This window comes from Eleutherodactylus coqui, chromosome 3, assembly GCF_035609145.1.
Source record: "Eleutherodactylus coqui strain aEleCoq1 chromosome 3, aEleCoq1.hap1, whole genome shotgun sequence".
NCBI lineage: Eukaryota > Metazoa > Chordata > Amphibia > Anura > Eleutherodactylidae > Eleutherodactylus > Eleutherodactylus coqui.
This window is the reverse complement of record NC_089839.1, coordinates 265,399,142-265,410,782: the sequence shown is the minus strand read 5'-3', so window position 1 is coordinate 265,410,782 and position 11,641 is coordinate 265,399,142. Positions and strand designations below refer to the sequence as shown.

Genomic DNA, 11,641 nt, shown 5'->3' with positions numbered 1-11,641 from the left:
TGCTTTCTAAAATAGCAGTTTCAATAGTTTTTTGTTCATTAACAAAATGCAAAATGAATGAACTAAAGAGAAAGCTAAATCAAATCAATATCTGGTGTGAGCACCCTTTGCCTTCCAAATAACATCAATTCTCCTATGTACACTTGCCCAAAGTCAGAGATTTTGTAGGATTTTAATCAGGACTATGATTGAAGGGGTTGTCCAAGTTATGAAACGGTAGCATAAGGGGTTCCCCATGGTGTAAAATAACAAAACAGCTGATACTCACAGCTCCCCAATCCCCCATTGCTCCCCACTGCCAGCTCCGGTCTTTGCTGGGTTGTTGTTTACAGGCTGCAGTCAGCCTGTGACATCCTGTAAGCCTGCCGCTGTTGCCAATGACAGACGCAACAATAATCGCTGAGCACTATCATTGGCTGCAGGAGCCTGTTTGTAGATAGCTCAAGCTGACTGCAGCCTCTAAAGATGATGGTTGCAGGGAGACCGGAAAACCCCTTTAACCAATTATACCAAGCAGGTGATAATGATCATCATTTACATACGTAGGCTGAAACATCATTAACAAAGGCCCCCTGCACACGGGCGGAAATTCTGCAGCGGGTGTTCCCGTAGAATTTCTGCCCCTGCCCGCCTGCATAGGATTGCATTGCAAAACGCAATTCTATGCTGACAGCCGCGATTTGTCCGCGTGAAAATACACGCAAAAAACAAATCGCGGCAAGTTCTATTTCTCTGCGGGTCTCGCGGAGGCATGCACAGAAATATTACTCCCGGTACCCCAGCTCTGCTCTGGCCGGCAGCCATCACATCACAGAGCCGGAGCCGCAGGAGAAGGTGAGACCCGCACTGGTCCCTGCAGGGGGGCAGGTCGGGTCCCGCTGTGGGATTTCTCGCTGGGGATCCAACCCGGCCATCTGCTGGCGGCCTAAAACCGAAAAAGCTGTACAGGAGGCTTAGACCTGGATGCTCTGTTCCAAAGGTGAGATTGCGGAAGACAGTTTCATGTCACAGCTCATACACCATGGCAAAACTGAGCACAGCAACAAGATAGTTATACTGCATCAGCCAGGTCTCTTCCAGGTAAAGATTTCATAGCAAACTTAGGTTTCATGAAGTGTTTTTCAAGCTCAATTGAAAAAGCACAAAGAAATGAGAAATGTGTATGGCTGTAGGTGCAGTGGTCGACCAACGAAACATAGTGCAGCAGATAAAAGACACATCATGCTTACTGCCCTTCAAAATTAGAAAATGTCCAACATTGCCATCAGCTCAGAACTGGCAGAAACCAGTGGGATCCTGGTATATCCATCTATTGTTCAGAGAAGTCTACCCAAAAGTGGTCTTCATGGAAGAATTTAGGTTGAAAAGTCATGCCTTCAATGTAGAAGCAAAGCCGAGGGATTCGACTATACACAAAAGCACAGAAACTAGCATGCAAATAAAAATGGCAGCAGGTGCTCTGGGATGATGAGTCAAAATTTGAAATATTTTTTGCTGTAACAGAAGGCAGTTTCTTGGCTGAAGGGCTGGAGAGCGGTACAATAATGAGTGTCTGCAGGCAGCAGTGAAGCACGGTGGAGAGCGGTACAATAATGAGTGTCTGTAGGCAGCAATGAAGCATGGTGGAGAGCGGTACAATAATCAATGTCTGCAAGCAGCAATGAAGCATGGTGGAGAGCAGTACAATAATGAGTGTCGGCAGGCAGCAGTGAAGCACAGTGGAGAGCAGTACAATAATGAGTGTCTGCAGGCAGCAGTGAAGCATGGTGGAGAGCGGTACAATAATCAATGTCTGCAAGCAGCAGTAAAGCATGGTGGAGAGCGGTACAATAAAGCATTATGGAGGTTCCTTGCAAGTTGGGGCTGCATTTCAGCAAACATTGTTGGGGATTTGGTCCTGGAAGTGATAATATGGCCCCCATAGAGCCCTAATCTCAACATCATCCAATCTGTCTAGGATTACATGAAGAGACAGAAGGATTTGAGCAAGCTACATCCACAGAAGATCTGTGGGTAGTTCTCTGAGATGTTTGGAACAACCTCCCTGCTGAGTTCCTTCCAAAACTGTGTGCAAGTGCACCTAAAAAAATTGATGGTGTTTTAAAGGCAAAGGGTGGTCACACCAAACATTGAAGTGATTTAAATTTCTCATTTGTTCATTCACTTTGCATTTTGTTAATTAGCAAAAATAAATTGCTGACACAGCTACTTTGCAGCATTTCTTCCACACCTACCTAAAACTTTTGCACGGTATTGTATATATAGTCATGCACTTTATATTATGTAGAGAACTCTTACCTCTGCCATTTGAGACAGTTCTGTCCAGTCTTCCTTATTGTAACTGCACATAATACTTGCAATAAGAATCTGAAATAGAATATTTGATAAAAAGTTACTTCTTTTCATATTTTCATATAACTGAACTCTGGTTTGGCTTACAATCAAGTGCTGCCACCAGCAGATTACATTGGTACATCTCCACATTCCTGTAGAGATCTAAAGATGTCTATTCTAGACGGTTTGATGATGAGTATTGATACACCATTAGTTCTCCTATCATGGTCCCCACTGCACAGTTAATGCACATTTTGGGACAGGCAAGAGAAGCAATGTATGCCTACCAGTACTTCCATACCGCTGCTTAGCTACATCTTCCATGCTGTTAACCTCGGCAGTGGCAAGAGCTGACAATATGTGGTCAGTGAAGTTGAAATATTCTTTTACTTTATTAGTAAAAACTACTTAATAAAATTTCTCGCTGCTGCTATACACATCAAACAAGCACACCAATAAACTTACTTCATATAGCGAATCACAAGCTTTTAAAACCTTTTAATGAGAAGGCCTTGAGCAAACCAATCTGTTTTTGATCTTTCCTTTTGAGTACAGTGTGTCAAACAATCAATAGACCATCAAAGCCAGACTTTCATATACACAAGCCAAAATATATATAGCAAAGATAGTTTATACTTGATAAATAGAACAAAATCAAAATGCATTTAAAGTGGGTGTCCAAGATCAGAAAAATGGCAATTTTCTTCCACAAAAGTGCTACATGTGTCCAAAACTTGTGAGTGGCATTGCAGCTTGACAACAGTGAAGAGAATAGAGCTGTGGGGCAATACCAAACATAACCTGTTGACCAATGAATGACATCATTGAATAGCTGTGATTGGTTCATCAAGCGCTGGCTCTGATTGGCTGAGCCACGGTGCTTGTGATCCAATCACAGCAATCTCTTGCTGGAGGCGGAGTATTTAAGCCCCATTACAAGGAAGAAAAAGCTTGTTCAGCACTGAGGACTACACGGAAGCCTGCTGGGGCACCGCACCCCCCATGTGGAACCCTGAACGCTGCCTGCTAGGTAAGTATTAACACACCCCTGAAAATAAGACACTGTGCCTCTTTTGGGGCAAAAATTAATATAAGACAGTGTCTTATTTCCGGGGAAACAAGGTAGTATATTTTTTGGAGTGTGGAATGAATCAGAAGTACACAAAAGAAATCCTCAGAAAGACAAGGAAAACATACAAACTCCATGGAGATGCTGTCCTTGGTCAGATTTGACACAGGACATCAGTGCTGCAAGGCAATGCTTCTACCACGAATTCTACCACTTTCCAAAGAGGATTCATTGGGACTAGTTATTGCTCCTGAGAACTACTTTGGCCACCTGCACATGACTGGGTTGGATTCCGCATGCGGGACCCCACAGCCGAATCCGACCCTGTGCCCGGCTGGTGACCCCCGCGTACCTGTCCGGATTGTTCTTATCTGTGCTGCTGATGTGTCGGCCGACACAACGGCGCACGTGAGCAGTACATCTAATGCTGCGTCATTGCTAGGCTATGACGCATATCCCACAACCTTTCAGCAATGATGATTGCGGAAGGGCTACAGGTCAGACAGTTTCCATTGACTTCAATGGAAGCCGTCTGCATGGAAACCACATAGAAATAGAGCATTTAGCGATTTTTTCCCCCATGAGTGGAAAATCGCAATTGATTTTTCTCCGTTGGCAGAAAAAAACACTTTTCCATAGCATGCTATGGCAGGTATTTGCTGCAAAATCCGGAGGCGGACACCTGCTCCAAATTCAGCAATGCAAATTTGGCTGTGTGTAGGCAGCCTTAAAGTAAACAAAAGATTGACTATGAGCTTGTGATGTGTGGTTGATTTAAAGTGTGGTTGTTTTAAGTGTGTGTGACTTAAAATCGGGTGGAATTTTGATGGAATATGTGAGCCAATATTCAGCAATGCTAAACATTGAGTTTTTGAGACTCTGTGACGAACTAAAGAGAATAATAAATGAAATACCAAGTACAAGTATTGCTGAAGAAGATGACAGCTCCATAATATATGTAGCAGAGTTCACCTAGAACCCCTCCAGTAATTAGCCACATAGTTGGCTTACATTTGGACCAAGTGAACTAGTTTGTAAAACCGATTAAATGTAATTTGCATTATAGTTTTGAATATTGGGATGTAAAATCTTAGCATCATCAAATCTTGTCATATTGAGAAACTAGTAAAGTTTAGACATTCCCAAAACAGGACACGTTGTCATTTTGATCAACTAGACATATGTAAATGAAAAAATGCTTGCCTGCAATGCCTTTACGCTTGTTAAATTTCACTATATAGTCTGCTCCATTGAAAGCAGTGAGATGCTGGCAGCCCCCGCAGTGATTTTCGGGGAAGGGCTTTAAATATAAGACCTTCCCTAAAAGTCATCACCAGAATGTATAAAAAATTAAAAAAATATATATATATATACTTACCTCTCTGATGCTGCTGGGGCTCAGCACGTCTAGCTGGCTCTTCTCCTGAACTGCTCTGAAGGGCTTTCAGCAGGCGGGGATTTAAAATCCCCACTTACTGAAAGGCCTGCCTCTGATTGGCTGAGTGCTGTGACCAATCAGAGGCAGCACTCAGCCATTAAAAGACAGCTGAGCGCTGCCTGTGATTAATCACTGCGTTCAGCCAGAGGCAGCACTCAGCCATTCATTGAATTCAATGAATGTCTGAGCGCTGCCTCTGATTGGCAAATCCCCGCCTGCTGAAAGCACTTCAGAGTGTCAGGGAGCTGGGGTCAGGGTAACTTGAAGTCACTGAAACTACCAGCAACCCCTGTCCCTACCTACTTTCCCCCCTGGGCTAGGCCCCAGAGCGACAACTGTCCGACAGTCTCTAGGCTCACTAGGGAAACGGGGCAGGGAGTCAGACTAACAGACAAATAGAATTCAATGAATGCCAAGCACTGCCTATGATTGACTGAGTGCTGTGACCAATCACAGGCAGCACTCAGCTGTCATTCAATGAATGGCTAAGAGCTGCCTGTGATTGGCTGAGCACTCAGCCAATAAGATACAGCCCTTTCAGCAGGCAGGGATTTTAAATCCCCACCTGCTGGAAGAGCTTCAGAGCAGTGCAGGTAGAAGACAGGGTAGACACGCTTGAGCCTCGGCAGCTGAGGAGAGATGAGTATAATTTTTTTTTATTTTTAGCACATCCTAGGGATGATTTTCAGGGAAGGACTTATATTTAAAGCCGTTCCCCCAAAAATCCCTGCAGGGCTTGCCAGCAGCCCATTGCTTTTAATGTGACTGCAGAAGTGGCGGTCCTATTGAAAGCAATGGAAGAACATTGTGATCCTCTGCCACAGCTGTGACAGCTGTGGCAGGGAATTCTTTACTCCCCGTGTGGAGTCCTCTCGGAACTGATCTCTGTGGGGAATATTTACATGGCAGCGGTGGAGAGGTGAATATATATATATATATATATATATATATATATATATATATATATATATATATATATATATATATATATACATATTATTTTTGTTATTTTTCTTTTGTTACACAAACAGGGATGACTTTCAAGGAAGGGCTTATATTCAAAGCCCTTCCCCAAAAATCACTGCTGGGGTTCCTGGCAGCCCCATTGAAGGCAATCGGCACGGACCTGCATTCACGTATGTTTGTGCTCGTACGTGGGTGTGCACTTTTCTGCGCACCTATGTATGGCACACGCACACGCTCATGTGAAGGCACCCTTAATTTAGAAGCATGCATGTTTTAAACTGGAGAAAAAAATGTCTCCAAAATGTCATTCTCCTTTATAACTAAAGAATCATCAGGCCTTCACAATGCTGCTACATAAGATGATGATTCCTGTGATTTAAATATTGAAGCCAAAAATAAAATGACCCCCTGCTTCCCCTTCCTCAAAGATATTCTGCTTCGTAAACAGACGCTTGACTTTTGCAACATCTCTCAAATAATCCGCAAGTTGAGACCGTGCCTCTTTCCAATTGATTTCTGTCTGAATAGCTCGGTGCTGAAGGACCCTAATTGACACCCCCTAGATTTGGACTTATGTAAGCTAATCTTCTGTACAATGACCCCATATAAATGTCTTAGTAGCGTCCCACACTGCAGACAATACAGAAAGAGCCAAGATTAATCTGAAAAAACTCCAATAGAGCCTCCTCCGCTCTAGCATTACCATCCAGCAGGTTCAACCAAAAGGATTAAGCCTCCAAAGTCTAATCCCAGTTGTGGTAACATGAAGCCAAAAGAAGAAAGTAAGCCCCGATGCTCCAGGATTTACGGCACTAGATATTAGAAATAATAACATTTCCTTTACAGTGGGGTCTCAAATGAGAATACCCCCTTCATCCAGATCCGCCAATTTGTCAATGACATTTCTCAAGAGTCCAAATCTGCAGTGGTTATATGTAAAGGACCAATTTCTTATTAATATTGTTTCTTATTTACTTCTTTTTATGCTAGAAATATAATTTTTGACACGTTTATGGTAGGACTCTATTACCTATATGTAATATTTTATTGTGCTATATTTACTTTAAGGACCAATGCACATGGGCAGATTTTTGCTGCCGAATCCACGGTGGGCATCTGGCAGCGGATTCTGCAGCAATGTTTGTCCATAGCATGCAATGTAACATGATTAGAGATGAGCGAGTATACTCGCTAAGGCACATTACTCAAGCGAGTAGTGCCTTAGCCGAGTATCTCCCCGCTCGTCTCTAAAGAGTCGGGGGCCGGCGCGGGTGACAGGTGAGTTGCGGCGGGGAGCGGTGGGTAGCGAGGGGGAGAGATCTCCCCTCCGTTCCTCCCCGCTCTCTACCGCCGCTCCCCGCCCCCCGCCGGCCCCCTCTTTAGAGACGAGTGGGGAGATACTCGGCTAAGGCACTACTCGCTCGAGTAATGTGCCTTAGCGAGTATACTCGCTCATCTCTAAACATGATTATTCCATGCACACAAGCAGAAATCACTTGCGATTTTCAATCACGGAGGAAGAATTACCGATGGAGCATCTCTTGCTGGTGATGGCGCTTAATGAACCAATCACAGCCATTCATTGAATGACATAATTAAATGGCTGTGATTAGTTCATCGAGCGCCGGATTTGATTGGCTGAGGCAGTGCTTCTGAACCTATCATTGCAATCGCTTGCTGGAGGTGGGGTATTCAAGCATGAGATACTCTGTCGGCATTAAGGATTACTTGGAAGATTGCTGGAGCCCAATGGGAGGGACTCGAACAGCGCCTGCTAGGTGAGTATAAGACACCCCCAAAAAATAAGACCCTGTCTCTCTTTTGGGGCAAAAATTAATAGAAGGTAGGGTCTTATTTTCAGGGAAACACAGTAGATCCATATTAGGGATGTGTTTTCATACACTCATCTGAAACCAGCCTTATAATGGATAAGAGTTTACTCAGGTAAAAACTTAGAAAGAACTTGGAAGTACAAATCAGCCCTGTGAATTACCCAAAATAGTGAAATCATCACTGTGTTAGTTTTAAAGGATGGCAACTAAAAATTGAAAAACAAAAAGTCAAAACTTCATCACCCTTATAACACGGACAAGATAAACAAATTTCTGTCCATCAAGAGATCATTAACTTTGTGCAATCTCTCTCAACTATTCATCACATATTAAACAGCTGGTAATGGAACCGATGAACTAATTAAAAAAGAAGGAGAATTTAAATCACAATGTAAAACCTAGAACAAAGTGCAGGCTAAGATTCATGTCTTACTCAGGCGTAGCACGTTGATGCTAAGCAGTCTGTAAATAGACCTCGGTGACGTGACTGGAATATAATGCTATTGTCAGGCACATTTGAAATCAAGGCAACAATTTCTATTCCGGATATATACTAAATTTTTTATTAGGCAAAAGCACAAGCAAGTCAGAGGTGATCTGCTGTAAATTAGAAGTGGCTGAGTTAGGTTTTGTCAAATTATATTCATGAAGCATGAAGGTCCTCAGGGATCTCACCAAAAAGTGAAGAGTCTGGAGTGTCTGGTGCCTTCAACAGCTGTTAATTTCATTAACAAGTTTATTAATTAGAGAAACATTGCCCTGTTTAAATCTTTATTACAGAACATTGCACAGTAACGTTTTAAAAGGCAAGGTGAAAATCAAATATTCACATTAGCACTACCACTTGGCATGGCTGGATCTAATAGGTTTGGCTGGAAGACACCTTTTTCTATCCCACATAATGTTTTTACCCAAGAGGACGGTAAGTGATTGTTGATGCCCAAATGTTTATTTGTAGGGAAAGTTAAAAGGGGTTTTCCACTGAAATACTAGCATCCCGAAAGGCCATCAATAGTTGATCAGTTGCTAGGGACCCGACCGATCAGCTGAGCGGGCCATGCTATCAGCGTCACAATAGCAGAGAGGTCGGAGTGGAAGTCTCCGCGCCGATCTTTGTGTAGTGGCCGGCGATTGTAAGTGCAGGCATGGCTCTCGTTGAAATCAATGGGAGCCGTGCCTGCAGTTACAAGGACTGGCCATTACACGGGAGGTCATGGCGGAGGTTTCCCCACCAACCTCTGTATAGTCTCCTTCAGGTTAGGTGATGTGTCAAACAGGTCAATACTGTGCAATACTGTCTAACTAAAGGGCCCGTGCGGCCACTGACGGGCACTGAGCGAGCAATCGCTCACTTGGAAAAGTAATTTGTCTTTAGCAAAACTAAAAGCAAAGCAACTATTGGCCTGCGTAAAGAGGAGCTGCTTCATGTTTGAGCAACTCCTGTTTACTGTGAATTAAGGTGCCTATGCCGGAATGATCCAGGTGCGCCTGCCCTACATTCACTGGAACAACTATCACTTGTGTTTAAAACACAGGAGCAATAATAGGGTGGCAATCCGTGGTATGGCTGTCAGGAACGTTGGGACTGATATTTTCACCATTAATGGCTAGTAATTGACCACGATAAATCTATGGAGAGAAAACAACGGGGTGTATTTACTTAGACCAATGCTTTATATGCTGGTCTAAGTAAACTATGTGCTGGTGTAGGAGTAATAAATATACACTCATTGTCAAAAGAAATGAAGCATCCAGAGGGAGCTGTCAGAATATAATGAAACTTTATATGTGGGATTGTAATGTTGATATAAGTAAGAAATTACAATATCAGAGCGAAAAAATAATTTATTGCAGAAAACTGAACACTTGAATGAAGGCTCTAGTACCCTGTTGTACCGCCTCTAGCTTGGATACAAGATGTGATACAGGTGGGCATGGAGGCTCTAGTACCCTGTTGTACCGCCTCTAGCTTGGATACAAGATGTGATACAGGTGGTCATGGAGGCTCTAGTACCCTGTTGTACCGCCTCTAGCTTGGATGCAAGATCGGATACGGGCGGGCATGGAGGCATGTTGTACCTCCTCTAGCTTGGATGCAAGCTGTGATATGGGCGGGCATAGAGCCCTACAGGTCCAGTATGGTATCCTGTGGAATATTGGCCCACATTTGCTGTAACTGAGTCTCTAGATCGTGCAAACTCATAGCATGTTGAAGTTGGTTTCCCAGGTGGTCCTATATATGTTGCATTGGAAATAAATCTGGTAATCAGGCAGGCCACAGAAGTGTAACAATGTTGTGCAGGCATTCTTGTGACATCTTTTCTGTGTGCTGAGCATTATACTGCTGGCAAGTGCCTCTCTGCTGCAAAGTGAGGCAACACACATGGCTGCAAGGATGTCCTGAACATATCGGTGAGTTGTCATTGTCCCTTGTACCAATAATAAAGGGGACCAACTGTCATATGCAATAGCCTCCACAGACCATCACACCAACATGAAGGCGGCATGCTGCTCCACAGTAAAGGCAGGATTGAGGTGCTCATTCCTAGATTCCAAACTAAATCTGGATTAATCTCTGCAGACAACCCTGTTTCACTTCATAACAGACCAGTTTTGTTGTTCACAACTCCATTGTAAATTAAGGAGGAAGTGGGTGGTTGTCAAGGGCAGTACACATAATGGGCATTGTGAGACCAAATGTCCCTCAGGCAAGCATCTGGAAATGGTCCCAAAAGGCATAGGGGCCTGTACGGATGGTGCCACCTGTCTCTGGATGGTGGACAACAAACCAGTTGGAGTTGCTCATGTTGTTGGATGATCAGATAAAAGCTCTTTACTGGTGGGCTGTTAAGGGTCCTTAAACGGTTAAAATTGGCTTCTACCTCATTGGGTTGTTTTTACCTTCCTCTGGATCAATATTGGATGGTAATAGGCTAAACTGGATGGACATATGTCTTTTTCAGCCGTACATACTATATTAGCAATGAACTCCCAGTATAGGACTGTGATCACAGCAGCACTAAGGGTTCAGTTCAGGTTTTCTGCCCCATTACACTAGTCAACAAACTTTTTTCATCTGAGTTGGTTTTTGGTGGATCAGATAGATTTTGTTGCTGATTTTGTAGCACGTCTGCGTTTCATGATGAGATTCATTATGTTTCAGTATTGGTTGTAATATGAGTACTATAATTAATAATATTTCTCATTTCAGGTTGGATTACTCTTGCCATAAATGTATTTGTTGGCATGCCTAGAAAATGCATAGATCACCTGGACATGTTTTATCTGTGGTTTACTTACAGCTTCACAACATAAGATAACTGCAAATCTTTTAAAAATCTCCAAATTATACTTTAGGTGCGCACTAGGTGATCAGGATAAATCCTGGGCTCCACACGTTATTAGGTTAGCATGTTCTAGTGGATTGCCTGATTGGCTTTATGGGCAGAAGGCTTCACTTCCATTTGTAATACTTATAATATGGAGGGAGCCAAAGGACCATGACAAGGATTGCTACTTTTGCAGCATTACTACAATTAGCTTTTCGGCAAAAAATAGGTATAAAATCATTTAGCCAAATTTGATTCGGCCATTAGACCACTTCCTCATGATGTCTCACTACCAATTCAAGTAACTGAATTTGATATGCATGCCACTGCTGGTGAAGATCCTGAAGATTTAGACTATAGATCTGATGTTGAAAAAGAGCCAGAAACGTTTACCCAGGAAGAGCTGAGTGATTTGATTAGGGACGTATCTCTCTCGAAAGACAAGGCAGAGTTTTGGCATCAACACTTAAGCAGAAACACCTGCTTGCAGCAAATGCTAAAGTGAGCCACTATTTCCAAAGATCATTGCAGCAAAATTGAAGGAGCGAGGAGATTTTAAATTTAAACTTTGCCATTGGGTGCATACACAAAAGCCGGGAAAAGTCTGTGGAGGAAGATTGCATCAGGGAACATTGCTTGAGGCCTCTGGTAAGAAGTTTCATCTCCATTAACT

The 11,641-nt window shown here is 43.1% G+C and overlaps 1 protein-coding gene across 1 annotated transcript in view; it reads right to left on the bottom strand.

Annotated features, from left to right (window-relative positions):
• DPYD (dihydropyrimidine dehydrogenase) overlaps positions 1-11,641 on the bottom strand; it is a 1,260,313-nt gene that overhangs the window by 360,708 nt on the left and 887,964 nt on the right. Inside the window, exon 15 of the mRNA XM_066597377.1 lies at positions 2,299-2,367. Within this exon, the coding sequence (XP_066453474.1) occupies positions 2,299-2,367 (69 nt within the window). The remainder of the gene's footprint in view (positions 1-2,298; positions 2,368-11,641) is intronic.